This window comes from Triticum dicoccoides, chromosome 1B (assembly GCF_002162155.2).
Source record: "Triticum dicoccoides isolate Atlit2015 ecotype Zavitan chromosome 1B, WEW_v2.0, whole genome shotgun sequence".
In the NCBI taxonomy this organism is placed as follows: Eukaryota; Viridiplantae; Streptophyta; class Magnoliopsida; order Poales; family Poaceae; genus Triticum; species Triticum dicoccoides.
Window position 1 is genome coordinate 475,953,098 of NC_041381.1, and position 24,582 is coordinate 475,977,679.

Consider the following 24,582-nt stretch of genomic DNA (forward strand, 5'->3'; position numbering starts at 1 on the left):
TTCGCCCTGCTCTATGGCTGGGTCTCTGTCGAGGTGGGGCTTGGCGCGGCGCTTACACCTCCGCTTTGATTGTTTTTCGAGGGAACGATCCCTGGTTGCGCCCTTTTGATCCTCGTCGTTGCTTCTTTTAGGTGTGTCCACCATGTATACATTGTGTGATGAGGTGATTGTGTGGTGCTCTATAGGCGCTGGTTCTTGGTCATCTCCTTCATCGGCGTCCATACCGTCGATGTCTTCGGAGTCGAAGTCGAGCATGTCAGGTAGGTCGTCGACAGTGGCTACGAAGTGGGTGGTGGGTGGGTTCCGAATTTCTTTGTCGTCCGCATCCCAACCTTGCTGACCATAGTCCGGCCAGGGCTCTCCCGACAAAGAGAGAGACTTTAGTGAATTCAGGATATCGCCAAAGGGCGAGTGCTGAAAGACGTCTGCGGCTGTGAACTCCATGATTGGAGCCCAATCGGGCTCGATCGGAAGGGGTGCGGAAGATTCGGAGTCCGGACAGGAGTCCGGTACCTTGGAGTCACAGGCCTCGCAATGGACTAGGCTGGTATTCGGCTCTATCGCCGTAGAGATTGCGGCTCCTGGGGCGGCGTCCAACCGTCCGTCCCCGACTGGCGCAGTCAGCTCCGAGCTAATGGTCGGAGCGGGCACCTGAGCGGCGCTCCGGCCGCTGTCCGGTGGCAGAGCTAGATCATGCCCATCGTGATAGTGCGGCGCGCTCGGCCGTGGCTTGAATCCGTCGAAGATCAAGTCCCCACGGATGTCGGCTGTGTAGTTTAAGCTTCCAAACTTGACCTGATGGCCAGGGGCGTAGCTTTCGATCTGCTCCAGATGGCCAAGCGAATTGGCCCGCAGTGTGAAGCCGCCGAATACGAAGATCTGTCCGGGGAGAAAAGTCTCACCCTGGACCGCATCGTGGTTGATGATCGAAGAAGCCATCGGGCCTAAAGGTGACGACACAGAGGAACTCTCAATGAAAGCACCAATGTCGGTGTCAAAACCAGTGGATCTTGGGTAGGGGGTCCCGAACTATGCGTCTAGGCGGATGGTAACAGGAGACAAGGGACACGATGTTTTTACCCAGGTTCGGGCCCTCTCGATGGAGGTAAAACCCTACTCCTGCTTGATTAATATTGATGATATGGGTAGTACAAGAGTTTATCTACCACGAGATCAGAGAGGCTAAACCCTAGAAGCTAGCCTATGGTATGATTGTTGTTCGTCCTTCGGACTAAAACTCTCCGGTTTATATAGACACCGGAGAGGGCTAGGGTTACATAGAGTCGGTTACAATGGGAGGAGATCTTCATATCATATCGCCAAGCTTGCCTTCCACGCCAAGGAAAGTCCTATCCGGACACGGGACGAAGTCTTCAATCTTGTATCTTCATAGTCCGGGAGTCCGGCCAAAGGTCATAGTCCGGCCATCCGGACACCCCCTAATCCAGGACTCCCTCAAGGAGCATCAAGGGGCCCACAAGCCTGGGGGCGCCACCCCTAGGGAGCGCCCTCCGAGCTTGTCGCCAACACGTGGCCCCACTGACCTCCTCCCTAAGGTTCCTGGGTGTCTTCTGGTCCAAGAAAATCCTCAAAAAGTTTTGTTCTATTTGGTATGAATTTTCTGTAAAAGACGAAAACAAGGAAAACACAGCAACTGGTACTTGGCACTAGGTTAACAGGTTAGTCCCAAAAATGATATAAAAATAGCATAATAATGCATATAAAGCATCCAAGATGGATAATATAATAGCATGGAACAATAAAAATTATAGATACATTGGAGACGTATTAGGGAACCTCTTCAGAAGCCTCAGACTCCTCGGCGGAGTCCGAGCTATTGTCAGACAAGGCCACCTTGGCCCTGCATTGCCTCTTCGGAACAGGAGGAGGCCGATCCTCCTCGGTGTCATCTGACGCCGCCCTCTTCCTTGTTCGGGAGGAGTTGCTCTCCTCCCCATCCTCTCCTTCTCTCCATCATGAGCGGAGGGGGCTTGGGTTTCCCCGGACTTAGTATCCAGGGGTCCTCTAGGGCGGAGGCCTTCTCGGGCCTACCTCTTCTCACCTTTATTCTTCTCCTTCTTCTTCGGCGCCTTGTATGGTGCCACGGCCAACATTTCTGCCAGCAAGGACATCCTAGGGCCCTCGGGCAGCGGGTCCAGGCTATCGATCTACACAACATTTTCAGCAAGCTCTGTGTAGGGAAGAAGAAGGAAGAAAGTACTTTGTCAAAAAGGAATATCCGAACATAATGGTGAAATTTGTCATACCACCCGAGGGGGCATCGCGGCATTGAGGCCGATGGCCTCCTCCGTGGCTGGCCAGTCTTTTTGAGGCTTGAACAACACCTTCCACAATTTGTCCTGGGAGGTGCGGTAGAAGCAGAGCACGGTGATTGGGTCTTCGGGCTTGTAGGACCACATGGGGACGACCCGGTATTGACATGGTAGGAATCGCCGGCGAAGCATGATCTGAATTACGTTGGGTAACTCGACCTTCTTCATCATCTTGGATATCCAGCTCTGAAGTGACTCCACCTCTGTGGTGGACCCCAGTCTAGGCCTTTCTTGGTCCATGAGACCAGCCTGGTGGGGGTCCAGATCAGAAGGCAGGGATCTCTGCCCAAGCCGCACCTCGTGGTTCCGTGATGTAGAACCACTCCTTCTGCCAGATCTTGACGGTCTCTATGAAAGTGTCTTCCGGCCACTCAACCCGGGGGAGTTTCCTGACCATTGCCCCCCCCCACCCCAGTCTGTCTGTTGGTCGTCAACAATTTTGGGCTTGATGTTGAAGACCTTTAGCCACAAGCCGAAGTGTGGCCGGACCCGAAGAAGGGCCTTGCAGATGACGATGAAGGCCGAGATATGCAAGAAGGAGTTCAGGGCGAGATCGTGGAAATCCAACCCATAGAAAACATCAGCCCCCTAACAAAGGGATGGATAGGAAAACCTAGTCCCCGGATGAAGTGAGGGAGGAACACTACCCTCTCGCCTGGCTTCGGCGTGGGGACGACCTAGCCCTCCTCTAGGATGGCGTGAGTAATGTTGGCTGGTTGGTAGCCCGCGCTTTTCAGCTCCATTATGGTTCCTCGGTGATACCGAAGGCCTCCCACTTGCCCTTGGAGCCCGAGGCGGCCATGGCTAATCGAAGAGATGTCCAGAGGAGTCTTTGGGTGGATGGACAGATTTGGGTGCTGGAGCTCAAGAGACTGGGAAGGCAATGGAAAGGGGGGTGAGAGCGTGCGGTGAAAATGGTGGTGGCTCCCCTTTTATGGGCTGCTGTAATACCAAAAGCCCTTTTAATGCACCATAGACCTTGCGTCTTCTCGATATAATCGTGTCATTGTGCGCATGTGGGATAACCCAGATCATTGATCACATCCGTTGAAAACAGGACACGATCTCCATATTGATGGGACATGCCAATGGAGAAACCGCCTCGAACCGCGAATCAAGTTTTCATAACTGGCTAGTGGTTATTATCGGTCGTGACCTTTCAGTGAAATTTGTCAGTTAAGGACACTATTCACACTTGGGAAACTGGTCTTCGAGGCTAAGTAATGCATACAATTTAGAAATCATGACATAATCCGGACAAGGGGTGATAGCAGACCTGGCGCAAGCATCATGGAAGGAAGGAACTGGTCCACAAAGCCGATGACTCCCGCACATACCTCGGCTTTGAAGACTAGTTTGGGGGCTACTAAGGATGTCCCAGACTAAGGGGTCCTCGGGCTGTGCGGACAGTTGGGCCACTCTTGATCCATCATTGGAAGGCCGAGTTATAAGTGATTCCGTGTTCGGGAAGGAAACCTCTGAAGCCTTGGTGTGTCCTCCAAGTCAAGATAAGGGAGTTGGCATGTTTATCCCCTGAAGGTAACCGACCATGTGTAACCCTAGGTATCCCTAGTATCTATATAAATCAAAGGGTTTAGTCCGTAGAGGCTAGAACCATCATCCTACTCATCTAGGGTTTACTTCATCCGATCTCGTGGTAGATCAACTCTGTAACCATCATACACACACATCAATACAATCAAAACATGACGTAGGGTTTTACCTCTTTGAGAGGGCCCGAAACTGGATAAATATTGTCTATGCATTCCTTGTTCCCCATCGATCCAAGATCTACAGTTCGGGACCCTCTACCCGAGATCCGCCGGTTTTGACACCGACATAGCCCACCTGGCACCACCCTCCCCGCCACCCCAGAAATATGTCTGGAACTCTTGGCCCATTCTAAAATCGCGCACTCATAGTGTTGGGTCTCATATATTTGTGCATATACACTCTAATTGATCCTCGTTTTCGCATAGATATAGGTTAGAACTTTTCGTCACCACACACGTCAACAACATTACAAATCAAACCATATTTGTTATCTTTTAAATTCAAATTTAAGTAGGACATATACTTTAAATGCATGAACAAAAGACAAAGCATCATACAAGACCAAAGTTCAACCAAAAGCATTTACCATGCGCAAATTCAACCACATGAAAAATCACTTGTTGCCTACGCCACTATCTCCTCCCAAATTTGCACCAGTCCCTCATCCCGTGTGTTAATCTCTCATAGGTTCCCCCAACCTTGTCCATTGAATTTCCCTAGATGAAGGGAGGATCAGGAGCCGTCTGGGAAGTGGCGGAGCCCGGCGCATGCTTGTGCTTCGGATTTTAACTTTTTGTTACCACACACTTCAACAACATTGTAAATCAAACCATAGTTTTCATTTTAAAATTCAAATTTATATATGACATAGACTTCAAATGCATGAACAAAAGATGAAGCATCATACAAGAACAAAGTACAACTAAAAGCAATCACCATGCACACATTCAACCAAAGGAAAATCACATGTTAGTCAGCACCACCATCTTCTTCCAAGTTTGCACCGCTCCCTCCACATGTGTGTTGGTCGCTTCATAGCATCCTAGAAGCCATGATCCCCGACCACCTATCTCCGAAAATGTTATTGTCCTTTCACCAATGACATTTGGATACAACATCATGAATCGGTTCTCCTTGGCCACCTTTTCATGCATCAATCAATTCTTCTCAAGTTGAAGTCTATGTGTCTCCATCTCTTCCTTGCACATTTTTTTTTCTTTTCGTTAATCTATTCCCACCGCTCCAACTTCTCTTGTTACCTCCTCTCTGCCAAATCCATTTTCCTTTGCATCACTTGAGCCGTCAACTCCTTTGCGTTGATCACTCACCAATCTTGACACCACTGCACACAAAAAATGTGCGAAAAGTATTGCCACTTTTCACAATTGAAGCGAACAAGTTGAAAGACCAAGGGAAAACGATGTTTTATCAACTAGGCATTTCATCAAACACTTCGCCATTCATAGGTTCCCTCAATCTCGTTCATTGAATTTCGCCAAACGAAGGGAGGAAGGAGAGCCGTGTGAGATGCGATGGAGCCTGGCACATTCTTGCGCTTCGGACTGCCCTTCGTGCTAGGCGCCCAGCCTCCACCAACATTGCGTTGCAGCAGCTGCGAGACGGGAAAGACAAAGTCGACGTCGACAATGGAAATGAAGGGTCATTCACTAGTGTGCCCGACTCGTCGGCGATCGAGCCCACGAGGTGATGGCCTTGGCGGTGGCAGGGTAATGCATGCAACCCAAGAGGCGTAGGTTCTGCGAGGCACCAATGGAACACAACGTCAGCGGTAGGGACAGCCAAAGGCATCGCTATGACAAGACAGGGGCAACGATGTCGCGAGCGCGAAGAAGGAATGCGAGCGGAAATGCCTGTCACGCTAGGTCATTTTCAGGATGGAGTGCGCTCCAAATTATCTCCTCCAAATATGTAGGCAAGAGTGACAAAGTCCGGGTCCGCAATTCATTTTGCAGCCCATTCACCATAAAAATAGTTATTATGGAATTCCACCCGATACGACTCTGATAGAGTTGCTCTAAGGTGCGTTGTAATTTTTCTATCAAAAACATAATGCCAAACAAGTTTCCACGTAGAACAAAGGATTTGTAGTCTAAATGTGTGCTTTGCTAGAGGCCTCCATGTCTTTCTTTCCTTTTGTAATTGGAAGATATATATACCTCCATGTTAAGTTATTGAAGACGCGGAAACGAACAACCTGAGCAAGGCTATAATATAACCTCACATGGGAATTTGATATGAAACAGCCCACGAATTCTGAACACTAGTCTTGAACATCAGCACGGTTGTTAACATGGAGAACACAGACTGATGTTACAGCATTACACCGCTCAAGCTTAACATCTCCAAACAAGATACACGGACATAATCGGAACTGCGAACCAGAAGTGACCCTACGTAACTCAGTAACTACGGCGAGACCCGACAAATCCGGTCAAGGCCAACCAACTAAACCTATCACAGACTAGGCCGGTCTGACTGCATCTAGGCAAACCACATGTCTCTATAACGATACACTTCCCTTAGCATGATCGCCATTGTTCAATCGAACAGGAGGATGTTACATTCTTGCTTGGTGTCAATTGAGGACCTGGCCATCATGGAACCATAATAGATTGAATAGTTAACCTTACCACCGAGCGAGTACCCAATGCCCAGAACCAGAAACTTCAGCTGTACAAGATTTCCAGCAGCATCTGTCAGGTGGTGGCGGTGTTATCAACGAATGTTGGCAGGGCTCATGGTTGCGCACTCCGGTGGCTTGGCCTTAGCGCCTTAGCGAAGAAGTTGCGGAGCTCAGGGATGACGCGCTGGATTAGCTGAGAGAAACTGCATTTGCAAGATGGCCAGTTAGAAGGATTAGGATTTTTGTTGCTTGAAGAGCGTTACATTATTATGTACCAATGTGGTGGCCCTAAGTTAAGATACCCACCCGGGTCTGGTGCAGATCTTATCAAACTGCTCCAAAATAAACAAGACGCATGTATGTCTCAGTGACATGGCATGAAAGGCTTCGGATAAGTCATACATATCAGAGACGTTGTCTAAATTAACATCCTGCAAGATATTCAATACAATCAATTAGACCCAGTCGACAGCGGTTCAAACATAGAACTTTGGGGGTAATGTTCCTGAGATCACCTGCGCAATTGTATATTCACATAGGCGTTTGAGGCCTTCTAACAGATACTGATCTGCAGCTCTCAGAAGATCTTGAGCAAGCTCGTTGGTTACTTCGACTGACCCTGTATAGATAAATCTGCACAAAACAAAGAAGATGTTCCCAAACTTCAATTGCAGGCAGCAGGCCTTGTCCCGTAAGAGAAAGGAACTAACATGCAGATTTACCCATGGGCAATGGCCAAGGAACAAGAATGGTCAATGATTTACTAACCTCATCATGAGTTCAAACACGTCCCACCTGATATTTGGAATTTCTATGTCTCTTGCATCCTTTTCCTGGTTGAGAAAATGGTGAGTTTCTTGTAAACAGAAATTGTTCAACTAGCAAACAAGATCCACAGCTTCCAACCAAAAAAGGAATATCATGTTATGTCGAGACTAACCCTGTATCCACCATCAAACATTGCACGGAATGCATCTGAAGAAGCAAGCAAAGCAATTCTGTGTGCATAAAAGCGTTTTCCTGCGGATCACAAGGGAGGTGATTATTATGGTCCTAATGAAAAAACAGCAATTATCTAAAGTAGTTTCTGTGAAGGCAGGGTGCAGAAACGTCACGAACCTTCCACCAAGAAGGTGACATCTGAAAGTGTCGAACTGTTCACATATTGCTCTCCAAGATAAACCTGCAGCCAGAAGTACATTTAGTAATAGCAATAGCCAGAATTATGGATGGACCAATCCATCGGTATTAGGAGTTGATTTATGGCTCATTAAGAATATCCAGGATAGGGCAAGGTAAAGCCTTGCCAACTACTAAGAACAGACTGCTAAGCAGTATAAAATTATGTTGAACCGGTATGGGCCAAGCCCATCTAGCTTTGTCACTTAGGGCCCAAGCCCATGAGGAGGTGCTGACCTAGAAGGAGGCATCAGTCCTCCCGTTCCCAAGCTGAGCCGCCACACACACACAGAAAAGGCTAACGAGAGAGGTGGGCTCCTGCGACTACAACATGGTATCAGACCTAGGCGGCAACGACGGGGCCTGACGGGAGTAGGGCGGCGACGGCGGACCTAGGAGGCGGAGTGGGCTCACCTCGGCGCGGGCTCCTCCCTCTTCCCCTCATTCCCTTCTTGTTCCCTCTCGCGGTTGTGCGCTGGCTGGCCTCTCGCAGCTGCAGGGGAGCTACGCCAGTAGCTGCGTGCGAGTGAGGAAGACAAGGGGGCGGCGCGAGCTGAGGAGGTGCGCATGTGGAGGGGCTGTAGAGGGGACTGACAGGAGGTGTGCTGCTGGAACTGCTGCTGTGTGCAGCGGCTAAGTCAGAGGAGAGAAGTGTGCTGCAGCTGCCTGAAGCTGAGGTTGCTGTTGGTTGCTGTCCTGCTGCTGAGGAAGGAGAAGTGGGGCAGTGTTGTGCTGCTGATTGAAAGGGAACTGGAGACTGCTGATTCTGCAGAGGACTGTGTGCGGCTGTGCTTGCTGCTATTGTTGGCTGTGTAGGCTGTATCCGAAGATGAGTGAGCCAACAGGCCTTGCTGAGGCTTTCGAGAAGCTAGCTAAGATCCTTGAGGAGTCGAAATCTGGGGCCATCGTTCCTCGACAGGAAGTGGCTCAGAAGATCGAACTGTCGCCCATGGACATGAAGTTAGAGGGGGCTACCAATTATCTGAGCTGGTCCCGAAGGGCGTTGCTGGCTGTGGAACAGAAGGAGCTTGATGGGCACTTGTTGGGTGCTGTTGCTGAACCAGGAGACAAGACTACTGTGGAGGGAAAGAGATGGAAGGTCATAAACTCTGTGCTCATTGGCTGGTTGTTGAACTCGGTGGTGCCCCCCATTGGACGCTCTGTGGAGGGGCTATCCACATCCGCTGCGATATGGACGACTCTGTCCACCTTGTACTCAGGTAAGGGCAATGTCATGCTCATTGCTCAGATTGAGGGGAAGATCAGTCGGCTGCATCAAGGTGATGACATGTCAGTGATGACATATGTGGCAGAGCTGCAGGCTTTGTGGGCAGAGCAGGATAACTGCGACCCTCTGGAACTCTATGATGTGGCTTGCATCGAGTCAGGGCGCAAGTGGATTGCACGCAGGCGTGTGCTGAAACTGTTGGAGGGGCTTAGAGGTTGCTTTCATGGCAGGAGGGCATCCCTGTTGCACCAACCTCTCCTGCCCTCTATTGAGGAGACTATTGCTGCAATGTCTCAAGAGGAGGTGCGGCTATCTCTTGAGCATGCAGACATGAAGGTTGTGCCGGCTTCGACATTTGCAGTCACTGAGCGCATGGAGTGGAGCGATCCCAACAAATGTCATATCTGTGGGGAGGTAGGTCACTGGAAGTGGGCGTGTCCAACTCGTGGCAGAGGCAGGGGATACGACAGAGGGGGAACTGGCAGAGGCAGGCGTGGTAGAGGCAGAGGTGGATACTCAGGGACCTCAAGGGGCCAGGCTTCTATGGGTAGAGGTGGCTACTCAGGACACTTAGGGGATCAGAGGGCTCACATGACAGTGGCAGGAGACATTGGGACGTCACAAGGCAAAGATGCAGCTGATGCTGACTATGGAGACTTTGCTCTCTGGGCCTCCACTGATGAAGGTAATCCGGATGAGGCATGTCTTGCTTCTAATGAGAGTGCTCCAGAGTGGGTTCTTGACTCTGGAGCATCTAAGCATGTTGCTAGTAATTCCTGCATGTTTGAGTCTTACCATAAGCACCCTCCGTCTCACACGGGCACAATGCAAACTGCTGATGGCACAAACCAGCCTGTCATAGGGGTTGGCACAGTCAAGTGCACTCCGACCATCTCCCTATCCTCAGTGTTACATGTGCCAGCTTTTCCTGTCAATTTGGTCTCTTTCAGTGCTCTAATTGATCAAATTGACTGTCGTGTGATCCTTGACAAATTCGGTTGCGTGATTCAGGAGCGCCAGACGAGCCAGACGGTTGGGACTGGCACCAGGCGTAGGGGGCTCTGGTACATGGACCAGGAGGTGCAGCCGGACTTGGTGTGTGCTGCGACCATGGAGGACAAGGAGAAGGAGGCGATGATCCATCACTGTAGGATGGGACATGTATCTTTTGATAAGATGAGTAGAATCTTTCCAGATGTTATGTGTGGGATAGGCAAGGGCAAGTTGACATGTGATGCTTGCGAATATGCCAAACACACACGAGCCTCATATGTGGGCAAGGGGCTTAGGAGCATCTCTCCTTTTATGCTTATTCATTCGGATGTATGGAAGAGCCCAGTTGTATCAATGAATGGAATGAAATACTTTGTTACATTCATCGATTGCTATTCTCGTATGACTTGGATTTATATGATGCGTCACAAAGATGAGGTGTTTAGCTGTTTTCAGAATTTCCATGCCTTGGTGAAGAATCAGTTTCAGGTGCAGGTGCAGGTGATCAGGACTGATGGGACAGAGTATGTGAACAACACATTTGGGGCCTATTTGTCTGATCAAGGTATTCTTCATCAAACTACATGCCCAGACACCCCTCCTCATAATGGAGTGGCAGAAAGGAAAAATCGGCATATTCTTGAGGTTGCTCGGTCATTGATGTTTACGATGAATGTGCCCAAATTCTTGTGGAGTGAAGCAGTTATGACAGCCACATACTTGATCAACCGGACACCATCAAGAATACTAAGCATGAAATCTCCGTGTGAGCTAGTATATGGAGAAACTAAGTTTGTTGTTCCCCCAAAGTTGTTTGGCAGTACTTGTTTTGTTCAAGATCACCGTCCTTCTGTTGGAAAACTTGATCCGCGAGCGGTGAAGTGTATTTTTCTGGGCTATTCTTCTAGTCAGCAGGGGTATAAATGTTGGTGTCCCTCAGAGAAACGCAGGTTTGTCAGTATGGATGTAACCTTCAGGGAGTCTGAGCCATTCTATGGTGAGCCAACAGATCTAAGTGTGTTGTTTCAAGGGCTTGATCATTTACACTCTGTGCAGGATGGTCAAGAGGGGAAGAAGGCTGTATCTCACACTCAGGAGGATTCTGTGGGCACTAATGATGTGCAGGTTCAAGTCCAGCCAATTGTGGGTACAATTCCGGTTGGTACTCTCACTGATGGTGATGTGCAGGTTCAGGTCCAGCCAACAGTGGGTTCCATTCAGATTGGTAATCTCCAGCTCCCTGTTCGAGATCGGTGGCAGAAGACCCCCCTAGTGTACTCTCGACGAGAGCCACAAGTGCCACAGGTGCATGACTCATCTGACACTCGTCTGGTATATTCTCGGCGGCAGCCACTTGTGCAGGAGGGGGAGCAACAAGTGCAGGGGGAGCAGTCAGTGCAGGGGGAGCAACAAGGCAGTGGTGCAAGCTCATCTGACACAGTGGAACTGCCTATTGCGTTGCGAAAGGGGACACGTGAAGCGGCACAGAAGGCTTTACCACCGGAGGTTTTTGATGATCATGATATCGGAAATGTTGTGTCTTATCAGGCTTTGTCTCCTTCCTATAGAGTGTTTGTTGCCTCTCTTCAAACTGTGTCAATCCCAAAGGATTGGAAGGCTGCAAAGCAAGATCCGAAGTGGCGTGAAGCGATGATAGAAGAGTTGGAAGCACTGAGGAAAAACAAGACGTGGGTGCTAACTACATTGCCGGCAGGAAAGAAAGCAATGAGTTGTAAGTGGATCTATACAGTGAAGCAGAATCCTGAGGGGAAGGTGGAACGGTATAAGGCCAGATTGGTCGCCAGAGGATATAGTCAAACTTATGGAATTGACTATGACGAGACGTTTGCTCCAGTGGCAAAGATGAACACAGTAAGGATATTGGTTTCCTGTGCTGCAAACTTTGGGTGGAAATTGCATCAATTAGATGTCAAGAATGCCTTCTTGCATGGTGAGTTGCAGGAAGAAGTGTACATGGAGATACCACCAGGTTTTGGTACTTCACAGACCACGGGGAAGGTATGTAGGCTGAAGAAATCCTTGTATGGACTGAAGCAATCGCCGAGGGCTTGGTTCGATAGGTTCAGACGTGTTGTCCGTGCTATGGGGTATGGTCAATGTAATGGTGACCACACGGTGTTCTACAGACACTCACTCTCTAATCGAAAGATCACCATTCTTGCAGTTTATGTGGATGACATTATCATCACCGGAGATGATGAGGAGGAAATAAAGAGATTGAAGGGGTGTCTGAGCTATGAGTTTGAGGTGAAGGATTTGGGCAACTTAAAATACTTCCTTGGGATTGAAGTGGCCCGGACAGAGAAGGGAATATCTTTGTGCCAAAGGAAATACACCTTGGATCTCTTGAGTGACATGGGCATGATGGGATGTCGTGCAGCCCCTACGCCGATTGAACAAAATCATCAAGTGACAGCTCAGTCAGGCGAGCTGGTGAATAAGGAAGATTATCAGAAACTGGTTGGGAGGTTATTGTACTTGTGTCATACCAGGCCTGACATTACGTATGCCGTGGGTGTGGTGAGCAGATACATGCATGAACCAAGGAGTGGGCATCTTGATATTGTGCACAGAATTCTGAGATACTTGAAGGGGACTCCGGGTAAAGGGTTGTGGTTTGCGAAGAGTGGACATCTTGAGGTGGATGGCTATAGTGACTCTGATTGGGCCAGTTGTCAAGATGATAGAAGATCAACTTCTGGCTACTGTGTGTTTGTGGGAGGAAACTTGGTGTCATGGAGAAGCAAGAAACAGGCTGTTGTGTCTAGATCAACAGCAGAAGCCGAGTATAGAGCATTATCTCAAGGGTTATGTGAGATGCTCTGGGTGAAGTACCTACTGAGCGAGTTGAAACTTCTGAGGAAGGGACCCTTGAAGGTGTGGTGTGACAATCAGTCAGCTATTGCCATTGCTAATAACCCAGTTCAGCATGATAGGACAAAACATGTGGAAATTGATCGCTTCTTCATTAAGGAGAAACTTGATGCTGGGATCATCAGTCTTACTCATGTCAGCTCTGGGCAACAGTTTGCAGATTGCTTGACAAAGGGACTGGGAACGAAGGACTGTAACTTGGCATGTGACAAGATGGGGATGATAGATATCTACCACCCATCTTGAGGGGGAGTGTTGAACCGGTATGGGCCAAGCCCATCTAGCTTTGTCACTTAGGGCCCAAGCCCATGAGGAGGTGCTGACCTAGAAGGAGGCATCAGTCCTCCCGTTCCCAAGCTGAGCCGCCACACACACAGAAAAGGCTAACGAGAGAGGTGGGCTCCTGCGACTACAACAAATTACATGACAGAACAGGTTGCAGATGTCACGATTTGTAGGAAATAACATTTTAAGTTAGTTTGTGCACATATGATCTTGATTTAATTCAGATCTTGCTAATAGCTCCAAAGTAGTACTAGCATATATCCCTAGAACTATATTTTTTACGACAATTTTGTTAGACAAATCTCTCTTCCAAGCACTGTGAAGACCTTATTCACTTCAATAGCATAACTACATAGTCAAGACAAATCACCTTTTTTTTAGTTTCTACTAACCTGTGGCGTTGGAGATGGAGGTGCAGCATCCATCGGAGAGAGTGCTGCAGCTTTGTTGGCTAATTTGTATAGTGCTACCGAACCATCCTGTTGATGTTTCGAGCTGACCGAAACCAGAAGATCAAGAAGCAAGTCGAGACCTGAATTAAGCCAGAATTTAATCCATGGAGAACAAAACACAAATGAGACAAGGAACACTTAAGATGTCAAATTGTTCATACCATTATTATCAATAAAAATTGTTCGCTGATCTTCAGGGGCACAGAGGTGTGCGAGAGCCAGAGCAACACGCCTCTGCACAGACTTTTCTCCTACTCTCATGAGATAAACCAAGTGTTTTAACACCTGTTAAAGATCGCGCGTGAGTCAGCTGGAGTAGATGCCACAGCTTGGCAAATAAAAGAAAAAAGAAACAGTGAGCAAAACTTACTCGTCCATTTATCTTCTCCTCTAGCCTCTTCAATGTCTTAGCTACACAGTCCTTTGTAGCCTGAAAAAAAGTGCTTAACCCGACTCAGGTATAAATTTACTAAGAAAGTACCAACCTATGCTATGATGGTTGACATACCTGGACGATAAATTCGCCATCCTGCAACTTTTGGACACCTCCTACTTTAACGAAGTCAGAGACATAATCCTACAAGAAGAAAGTTATTATTGATACATGAAAGTAAGAAGCTTACATAAAACAGAAATGGAACATGACTACATGAGTTCGTTCCCTTTGAAGAACAAATATGAAATAATAAATAGAAACCAATATTTTGAACAATAAAAAATTACCTCATTGTCCGCAACTCCATAAAGAGCAAACGCAGCATTATGTTGCAGAGAACCATTTTTTGAGTCAAGAAGCTTTAGTAAAGGCAACAAGCCACCATTGTATGCAATACCTGCTTGGTTATGTGTGTCCTGTGAAAGAAAAGATTTTCTTTCAAATTAGCCATACAGGTTAATCAAGATAAATAAGTAAATAAAATATGCCCACTCCAAACAAAGAGATAACACACTAAAACTAATAGAATACTGTTTCATTTTCCAATCCCATGATTGGAATGTTTACAGCTTAGAAAGACAATGAAAAGGGAATAACTTGGCATGTGCCTGACACTAAAATATCTAAACTCTTGCTTACTAATCCCTCCGTTCCTAAATATAGGTCTTTCTAGATATTTCACTATGGACTACATACAGATGTATATAGACGTAGTTTAGAATGTAGATTCATACATTTTGTTCCGTATGTAGTCCATATTGAAATCTCTAGAAAGACTTATATTTAGGAACGGAGGGAGTATAAGTCTTTGTAGAGATTCCACTATGGACTACATACGGAGCAAAATGAGTGAATCTACTCTAAAATGCATCTACATACATCCGCATGTGGTCCATAGTGAAATCTCTACAAAGACTTATATTTAGGAACGGAGGGAATAACAAATACAGAATGTGGCAATGTACTGCATGGAGTCCAGATGACACCTGGTAGGCAAAAAAAAATATCCAACATGATATGCCATATGACAATGACCATTGGGGCTTATGTTTCAGCCTTTGGCTTATGTAGATCAAAGATGTTAGTTTAATTTGTAAAACTGTATTTCAATTTATGTACAAGAATCTGTAAAACTGTATATCAATCTGTATGTGTGCAATGCTGCAGTTTAAATTGATCTGATTGTATTTGAACAGGGTTTATCTCTCACGTAAAAGTAAAATTAATCAAATAATCTGGCAGAGAAGTTATCTCTTGTACAATTTTGTCAATTCTAATAGTGATTGTATTTGAACAGGGTGACTTCATCATGCATGTCAAACAGGCATTTCACTGCGAAGAATCTGCCAGGGAGAAAATGGTGTATTTTCCTTCAGGACTATTCAGAAATGCGCATGTTCAAGAGATATGCTGAACTATGCTGGGTTACGATTACTTGTCGCGGGACAATGGATACAGCGAAGAAGCATATATACAAATAAAAGGTACAAATCTGAACAGAAACCATTTGAGAGGCAGATGCTCAACAGTTAGTCTGGATATTTAACACACACAAAGAGAATGAGCTGCATGGCTTCAATTACTGATGGTACATTAAACATAACCTGTGGTCACTCTCATGTCAATCCTTCTAAGAGGGGACACTGCATCCCAATGTAAAATCAACATAGAGAAAAAGGGAAGCAGCAAAGTTGAGAAAGTGCTCTGTCACTATGTCAGGTGATTTATGAAGGGAAGTAAGGATTGTCATTGTTGTTTCTCTTTCACTGCTACAATGCGTCCCCAAAATACTTGCAGTAAAACCCGCTGACAAACATAAGCAATCAGATTGATATTGTTGTGTGCAAGGGGAGTATAGAATGAGAAATATAACCTGTGCAAGCCTCCCAAGGGCAAAAGCTGACATCTCCCTGAGTTGGAAGTCAGCTGACTGTAGCATGTCAATTAGTGGTCGGACTGCCCCCCGTTGCACAATATGGACCTGCCAAACCCCATACATGCATATTTAGAGAGGATAGCTCAAAAAATAATTCTGTACTCTTTTGATTCACCATGGCTAACTCTTTATCGTACGAAACAACATATTTAGTAAGTAGGTAGACATAATCAATCAATGATATGTAGCACAAGAGTATTATATAGGAAAAAGTACTTCATTTTATTTTTTACTCTTCCACTTCATCACTCGTCATAAAAAAAATGGAGCTAACAACAAATGAAGCATCCGTAAGCACCTTGCACTCAGAGTCGGCCGAAGCAAACTGCCCTAGCAACAAAGCAGCTTCTCTTTGGCTTTCCGTACAGCAGGAACTGCAAAAGAAAAGATGAAGCACAGGTTCTTTAAGCTGGAGAGCAGACTCAGGGTAACCATGCCTTCATATACTAAGATTGGGACTACAATAAAACAGTTTCTCGTGTTACAATATGGATATGATATGGAATCTGGGTTAGAAGATAATTTGCTACACGCAAGCTTACACTTGAAAATCTCATAAGATTATATCATTATAATCACATATTGTTTTGACCTTAAAGCAACAAAATTAATCCGCATCCAGGAACACATGCACAATGGTGTAATCAGTAATCGAGTGTGTATTGCTCATGTACAGCTAAAAGTAAAGTATATAGAATTTGAATTTCCAGCAGTACTCTAGCAGAACTCAACAAATAAATACAGTAAATATGCATTTCATTATTAACAGATACTCCCTCTGTAAACTAATATAAGAGCGTTTAGATCACTAAAATAGTTATCTAAACGCTCTTATATTAGTTTACGGAGGGAGTACAATTAAAACTATCATCATAAGCTGCATATGACGATCATCATACCTTAATAGCCCAATTACAGGTTGCAAGGCCCCCGCATTAAGAACCTCTTTCTTGATATTTGGGGATGAATGGACCAAATTTCCAATGACACCAACCTGCCACGCCAACAGAGTGTATTTAGTACTTACTAGCATGCACAGCAAAAACAATATCATACATATGGCTAGTTCCACGACTAGGGTGATTTCATGCAAAATTGTCACAATATGTTGTATACAGAGAACTTTATGAGGACAGCCTTTGCATTTGGCAAAAGTATAAATCTATATAGAAATCTATATGTAATTGATAGAAGCAAATAGTCGGATCATTTTCTTTGTATAAATTTCACAGGATCAGTAACTCCATTGCTAAGTTAAAGGTGTTAATGTTCCAAATTTCCAATTGGCTGATGTGGAATAGCTCTTCTTTTGTAACACTCCAAAAAGTAAGTTGCGTGCATCGCATCAAATATATAAAGCTACAGGACAGGTGCTCAAACTTGCCTAGTTAGGTTGTGATATTAAGGTTCTTAACGTCAATTTTAGCCTGGCAGACTTCATCAAGGTCTCAGCTTGCTTAATTGTACTACTTAGGCCCATCTTCAATAATGTGACAGAAAAATGAGTTCCTCAAACAAGCCCATTTGTGACATTAAGGTCCTTAACTTCAATTTCAGAATTGCAGGCTCCCTCAAGGCCTCAGCTTGCTCAATTGCACTAACTAGGCCTATCTTTAGTAATGCGACAGAAACTGGTGTGGCAGAGCACAGTACGGATTATAAGGATGCTTTGCCTCTACTAATTATGAACCTCAAGCTTGTCATACCAATTAAGCATCTTCCATGTCAAATTAATTTTCCATCATTTAGCCAACGAATGGATCTAACTAGCTCAATTAAGCAAGCTCCGATAGGCTAATGTTTAGTTCAAAGCCCAAACACCTAGATACACAGCCAGGAAGCCTGACAACCTCTAATGCAATTCATTTTTCTGATAATCAGCATGTTTTGTGTAGCTTTATTTCTTATTCTGCACTTGCTGCAATACGAGTCACTATGACTTAGAACGAGTTCATCAGACGATTTTCTAGGAATTCCACTGTGGCATACTTATATACTTGCTGCCATCATGCACTAGGTTCATTTGTGCAATCAAGTATAGCTCTCACCAAGTTCTATTACACTGCGTTTGGATGTCCCCATTGAAGCCCAGGAAATCAAATTGCTAATCATCTGACATCAATACGGATGTTTGGTTGCGCACTGAATTCGTATTGGAAACGCCAGACCATTTCCAAGCCGTATTGCCTCCAACGTAAAGCTCACTCCCATGATTCGGAGGGCTCCCGCTCTGTTTTCCTCTGAATCGTCCATCTCCCGCAACTTACCCCTTCGACCCCAGCAATCAGGAAAAGAGAAGAAAGGGGATCTCGCAGAGACGGCGGCCTACTAGGGCGGCGGCGACCAACCATGGCGCTCAGCGGCGGCGCAGCTCTGTCCTCCCCCTTCCGTCCCTTCCCTCCCCAATCCCGGTCCCCGTTGCTCTGCCCCCTCCCGCATCCCTCCGCTCCGGGTCTCCATCTCCCGTGGCGACCACCATGGAGACCAGTCTCCATCCCCATCCCGACCTGACGGCGACCACCATCCCATCTGGTGGCCGCGGCGACCATCATCCCATCCCGTCCCCATCCCCATGTGTTGCATCCCTCTCCCCTTACCACTGATTCAATCAGTCCTATTCAGCACCTCCTTCTCCACCATGTCGTTATTTTCTTCCTTTTTTACAGAGAAATTCTGTCTCGTTGATTTTGAGTATGGGTCATATGGCTACCGTGAAACCTGTACTTTCTCTTCTTGTTGTGTGACCATTTGTCTTGTTGTGATTCATTTCTAGAATATTTACTATTTTTTACTGCTATATATTCATTCAATTATAGTCACATGTGAGCAGATTTAATTTTTCAGTCATGTACACCAAGATATAATCTTCATGCTAATGTAGCTATGCAATTCCAAAGTTTGTCATCCAAACAAGATTTGGTATTGAAACCTCAGAGGCATTTCAAGGGTCAATTCAGTGAACAGCCAAACAGTCGAATTCGTATTCGTGCCATTTCAGTTTCCTCACCGAATTGGAATTCTAGTCCAATTCAATACGGAGTGTTCCAATACGGACATCCAAACAAAGCGTTATCCTTTTTTTGCTTTATTTTTATATGAGACTCATTTTTCTACCAACTGAGCTATCCTGCACATTTTTATGAGTGAAATGACACCAGTCTTCTAGCAATGATGTGATGATCCCACTCATTCTTTGAGTAGACTGGTTACCAGATACTACGACCCCTAAAGGCACACTGCCTTGAGGTACACTCAAAGTAGATCACATTGGTCCAGCTACCTTATCGATTGAAACCGAATCATCATGAATAGACAATATTTTTAGATCCTGTTTCTCATTGATTTGGGGGGTAAGATTTCTCATATCTGTGTTCCTCTCAGTTTCTCCTAAAGTAATGTATGTTGATGAGATTTGATCTAATTAGCTCACTTGTAATAACTCTATTCTCCCTGGGTCAGACTATTCCAAAGAAAGCTCTCCTCTACCGCCATGGGATCTCGCACCAAACAGAAGTAAGAACTAGTTCGTTCACTCCATCAGGCAGCATCTTTTCTTCGGATAGCTGCAGTTCCGGACATCAGAAATGATGTATCAAAGCACCAACTCTTTTGTTGCCTATTGTCCAAGGTATTTTTTAAGCGCTAGGCACTGAGCGAGAGTTGTGCCTCTGCTTAGTGCAATGACAGCTTCAGCGGCGGCTTAAGCGGTGCCTAGGTGCTGAAGCTTTCTGTACGGACGTCATATGGACAGGAACAAGGGCAACCAAAAATCAATTTTCAAAACATGTAAGTCATGTATAAAGCCTAAAATCGCAAGCATGTTGGGGAAGAAGAGACAAGGAGGAGCTCGAGCTCAGGGAAGGGGAAGCAAGCTGGCAGCGGTGAGGCTGGAGAGAAATCACCAGGCTCCAGCCTAGACAAGGAGGAGCTCGAGATTGGGGAAGAGGGGAGAGGACTGGCGGCGAGGTCGGGGACGGGGAGCTCGAGGTCCAGCAGCGCTAGGTCGGGGAAGAAGATGGGTGGTGAGGCCCGGGAAGAAAGCCCCACATCTGGCGGCACAAGGTCGCCTTGCTCTCCTCTGTTTCTCTCACCCCGCTCTCCTTTGTCTAACCCTAGGCATCCGAGCGCTTTGTTTCAACGCTTACCACAAAAACAAAGCGGTAGGCCTCCGCTCATCACTTAAGCGCGCCTAGGCGTACACTCAATTTTTCACTGCCATTGTCTAGTGGTTCAGGACATCTCTCTTTCAAGGAGGCAGCGGGGATTCAACTTCCCTGGGGGTAGGGAGTATTATGAAAGGAGGTTAATCATGACGGTCAAGACCATAGATATTGATAGATAGAACTTCAATTTGTTTGTTGAAGTCAAGCAATTCTACTTGCTCACAATCACAAGAAATTTCTCCCCCGCCATATTTCTTCTCCGCTGTTTGTCCACTACCTCGGCTGAACCTAAGCAAAAGAATAAGAAGTCCAAGAGACTGAAAGTCTAGTTTTCGTAATCGACAGATTCGTTAACATGCCACTGAACCACTTTTCATTAACATAATGACAATATGAGCCCTTATTGCAGCTCTAGAATCTCTAGACAAAGGAATTACTCTATCCTTTATTTAATATTTAATAATAATAAGAGACAACAATTCAATACACTGAAGGAATTGGGTTCTGATGCACATCAATATCGATACAGTGCACCATAACTGCATTGCTCATAATGTAAATGGAGTATAATGATAAGTAAGTTAAGGTAAGTGCCGCTGTGCCGACTAACCTAAGTTATATTGCAACTTGAACAGAAATTTTGACCTGGAAGTTTCCCAAGCAATATATAGTACTAAGGTTCACCATTAAGCCAATCAAGACAATACATTTTGAGGCCTTAGGATAACTGTTATTCAAGATTGTAGAAAATAAGAGAAATAGCAAGGTTCAAAACCAGAACAATGTTTTCCTGTAATAGATACATGACAAGTGCCGCACTAAAAATGAAGAGGGGTTCAACCAAAGAAGTATATTTGATGAAAATATATGAATATTCAGTATCTTACTGCTTCATAGTGAATTGCAGCATCCTCTGACCGCAGCATTAAGATTAACGTTGGCAGTGCATTGCAATCAACGATCTGCATTAAGGAGTTAAAGGGAAGATTTACCATCTAGAAGTAAGGAAACAATATACATGGGTGAATGATGAAAGTCTGGTGTTAATATCTACTCCCTCTGTTCACTTTTGTAAGTCGTTTCAGACAACTCAAAATAAGCTGTTTTGCACATTGTCTGAAATGTCTTCAAGGTCTTATAAAAGTGAACAGAGGGAGTAACATTAATGTTGGTTTCATTAACTTAAACTTTCTTGTATTCTTACCAGGGTTTTGTTTTCATCATTTTTAAACGCCAAAGTCCTCAAGGCCCCTGCAGCTGCCCTCTGCACCTTAATATCCTGTGATTCTAGCAATTCAACGAGAGGTGGGATTCCGCCTTCAATTCTGCAGTACAACAAAACCATCAGCAAGCACAGAAAACTTTCATGGAAACGCAGCATTGACTAGTGAGTGGTAGATAGAATAAAACCTGATACAAGTTTTGATGTTGCTATTCTCATGAGCAAGGTTGGTAATTGCATCAGCTGCTCTTCTGATAAGGCTGTTAACTGCCCTCGAATTTGTAGCATTTTTATGCCTTCTTAGGAGAGTCACCAGCAGGGGTAGGGCACCAGCATCAACTATAAGTTGTTGATGTTCAGGCTGGTAAACCAACACAAAAAGTAATAAATGACTAAATTCTGAGAGTAACATAGCTAAAATCATAACAATGAAGTAGTCGCGTTGAAGAAAAGTTAACAATAATATTTATGGATTGCCTAAAGAGAACTAGGCAAGGTTGAAACCTATTCTGCTTGAACCCAAGTATACCTAGATTCTTATGAAGGCGTATGAGGTTACATTTACAGACAGACAAGAGATTAGGGGAAGGGAAGAGAGTGGTATTTATTTTCCTCTTGCATTTTGCTACGAAATGGGATGTTTCATGTATGAGCCGGCGACGGCCCAGAAAATTGGGATTATAAGAACAATTCAAGCAATTGCAATGGAATGTAAGCAAAATCTCAGCTAAAGTGCAAAGAGGAAAACTAATCGAATTAACCTTTACGGCTAGGAGCCCGAGAGCAAAGGCAGCCCCCTTCTCCACCTCGTGCTCGAACGGCCGCGGCTGCTGCTCCTCCTCCACCGCCGCCGCCATAGGGGGCACCTTCAGGTGGCACACCAACGCCGGCACGGCGCCGCCCTCTACGATTACGTTCACCATCTCCTCTGCGGCAAAAGCAGCAAGCAGATCCGCCTCAGTAACGGCGCCTGGACGGGTGGGGAAGAGTACGGATCGGCACGGTGGGCGTAGGGTTGGGGGATTACCGTTTTTCGCGAGCTCGGCGAGGACGCTAGTGGCGCGCTTGGCGGTGGCGCGGTCGGCGTGGCGCCACGAGAAGCAGTGGTGGAGGGCGTCGACCTGCGTGCGGACCTCGCGGGCGACCGCCGCCTGGGACTGGCGGCAGCAGATCTCGGGGCCGACGGAGCCCTCGTCGTCCTCGTTGTCGTCGTCGGCATCGGCGCTGCCGAGCGGCGACGAGACGGCGGCGGCGGCGGCGGCGGCGGCTGCGGCTGCGGCGGCCGAGGCGGCGGCCTCGTCGTCAATCCTGCGCTTCTGCGCCTTGCGCCGCGGGCGCTGCGGCTTCTGCTGCTCCGCCTCCATTAGAGCGGGTCGACGGCGATGAAGGTGGGGAACTTGTCGGAGGCGGAGGAGGAGGGAAGGGCAGAAGCAAAGAGTATGCGCGCCCCAGCGCGATAGGGATTTATTCCGCGTTCGGTTAAAATTGAGCACTTTTTATTTTATATACTGTAAGAAAAGAGAATGATACACTTTCTTTCCTCATTGTTGTGTACAGTAGTACTATATTTTGATTTGATTTTTTTTGCATGGGTATATATTTTGATTGGTGATGACGAGTTCAGAACTATTCTTGCGCACGTACGGATACGGTGAGAAAATGATGATAAAGGTGTAATATACTCCCTGATGTAGAGTATTTTCTTTCTTTTTACCAAAAAAATTAATTTGTAACTTTTTCCTCTTTCCTTTTTCAAAAAATATCAATATATTCATAATTTGTCATGCCAGTACAAAAACAACAGAATTAATAAAAAACAGGTCAATGGACCACCTAGCTATGGCTACTCATGGCTTCACTTTTTACGCATTTTTATAGCTTATTTGTTGCATATTATCCTCATATATCATGTCCCATCGAGCCAATTACATGTCTATTATGTATGATTTCCAGTTTCACTTTTTGCATTGTGAGCATTGCATAGTTATGGGTTTTATTTAGTTCTTACTAGTCTTCTTTATTTGTTTTGTAGCAATTAAGGACCAAACACGATGAAAAATGCAAGGTTGGGATCAACAAGGAGGCCTTACACACACCAAGACTTAGGCATTTGGAAGTGTCAAAGATGACATTATTGCAAAGTGCTCAAAATCCGCGTCACTCATACGAATCCAACGAGTCTAGGAACTTTTAAATCCGAGTTCGTGTGAAGAAATGACGACCACTTTACCTAAGGGTGTGTTTGGTTGTGGAACCAAGTGGAATGGAATGTAATGGTTCCATTCCAGAAGAATGGAATGGTTCCGTCTTCGTGTTTAGTAGAGCTAATGAGATGGAATGGAATGATTATGTATATGTGTTTGGCTAGAGGAATTTAAGTACTAGATATCACTTAAATCATTAATCTCTTACCCCTTTCACAAACCAATTCAACAACATTGGCAATGCCAAGTATTCAATGGTTGAAAGAACCTAAATAAATTTGAATAAGGAAAACAAAAAAACATTAGATGCCATGATTGCAGCTGCAACTGAAGTACAAGGCATGTAATCCAACACACAGTCGGCTGCATGAACACGGCATAAAACATTCAGACAGAATGCACAACGCCGGCTACATGAACATGGACTCGAGGTTGACGCGGGCGGGCTCATGCTGACGCTCGCAGCTCCATCCAACCGGCGCGCACATCTCCATCCAGCCGGCGGCACCCGCAGCTCCATCCAGCTCGCGCTCGCATCCAGCTGGCGCTCGCATCTAGCCGGCGTCCGCAGCTCCATACAGTCGACAACGCCCACAACTCCATCCATGTGGCGTCCGCAGCTCCATCCAACCGGCGGCCCCCGGAGAAGGAGGCAGCGGTTGTTGGAAAACGTAGTAGAAAACAAAAATAATCGACCTACGCACCCAAGATCAATATGAAGATGCATAACGGGTTGGGATCGCGATCGTTACCATCACTGAGTTGCAGCAGAAGAAGAATGTGTCTGTGTAGATCGTACTTGGAGTCCCTCAAACCTTTGATGAACGATCCCGCAAACCGCCCACGAACAGTCCCTCGAACGAAAGACCGGAAGCACGACCTCTATACTTGGTTGCAAGCGTGCAACCTTCATGATCCGGCAGCACTTCGCCGTCCAGATCTAGTTGTCGCCGGAGAATTAGAGGGAGGAGATTAGAACCACACAGGGCTTCTAATTATGGGGATTAGAGGATTAGTCTAGCTCTAATTAGTCAACTGGGACCAACTAGAACTAAAAG

The 24,582-nt window shown here is 46.0% G+C and overlaps 1 protein-coding gene across 1 annotated transcript; it reads right to left on the reverse strand.

Annotated features, from left to right (window-relative positions):
• Positions 1-6,117: 6,117 nt before the first annotated feature.
• Positions 6,118-22,762, reverse strand: LOC119342372 (ARM REPEAT PROTEIN INTERACTING WITH ABF2-like). Its single transcript, XM_037614093.1, has 19 exons — positions 22,348-22,762; positions 22,082-22,248; positions 21,509-21,681; positions 21,303-21,423; positions 20,986-21,060; positions 16,835-16,929; positions 16,234-16,309; positions 15,873-15,980; positions 14,287-14,415; positions 14,072-14,140; positions 13,934-13,993; positions 13,725-13,848; positions 13,504-13,643; positions 7,651-7,714; positions 7,472-7,551; positions 7,300-7,364; positions 7,047-7,164; positions 6,838-6,962; positions 6,118-6,734 (listed from the first exon to the last, which is right to left on the reverse strand). The coding sequence occupies exons 1-19, from the start codon at positions 22,682-22,684 to the stop codon at positions 6,644-6,646; spliced, it is 2,217 nt and encodes a 738-aa protein (XP_037469990.1). The 5' UTR covers positions 22,685-22,762; the 3' UTR covers positions 6,118-6,643.
• Between the last annotated feature and the right edge of the window lie 1,820 nt (positions 22,763-24,582).

Excerpts from the sequence above, each read along its gene's own strand:
- LOC119342372 (XM_037614093.1), bottom strand. The coding sequence starts at position 22,684 with ATGGAGGCGGAGCAGCAGAAGCCGCAGCGCCCGCGGCGCAAGGCGCAG. Across the intron at positions 13,849-13,933 it reads AGGAGAAGATAAATGGACGA|GTGTTAAAACACTTGGTTTA; the intron begins GTAAGTTTTGCT and ends GATCTTTAACAG. Across the intron at positions 7,715-13,503 it reads CTCCATCTCCAACGCCACAG|GTTTATCTTGGAGAGCAATA; the intron begins GTTAGTAGAAAC and ends TTCTGGCTGCAG.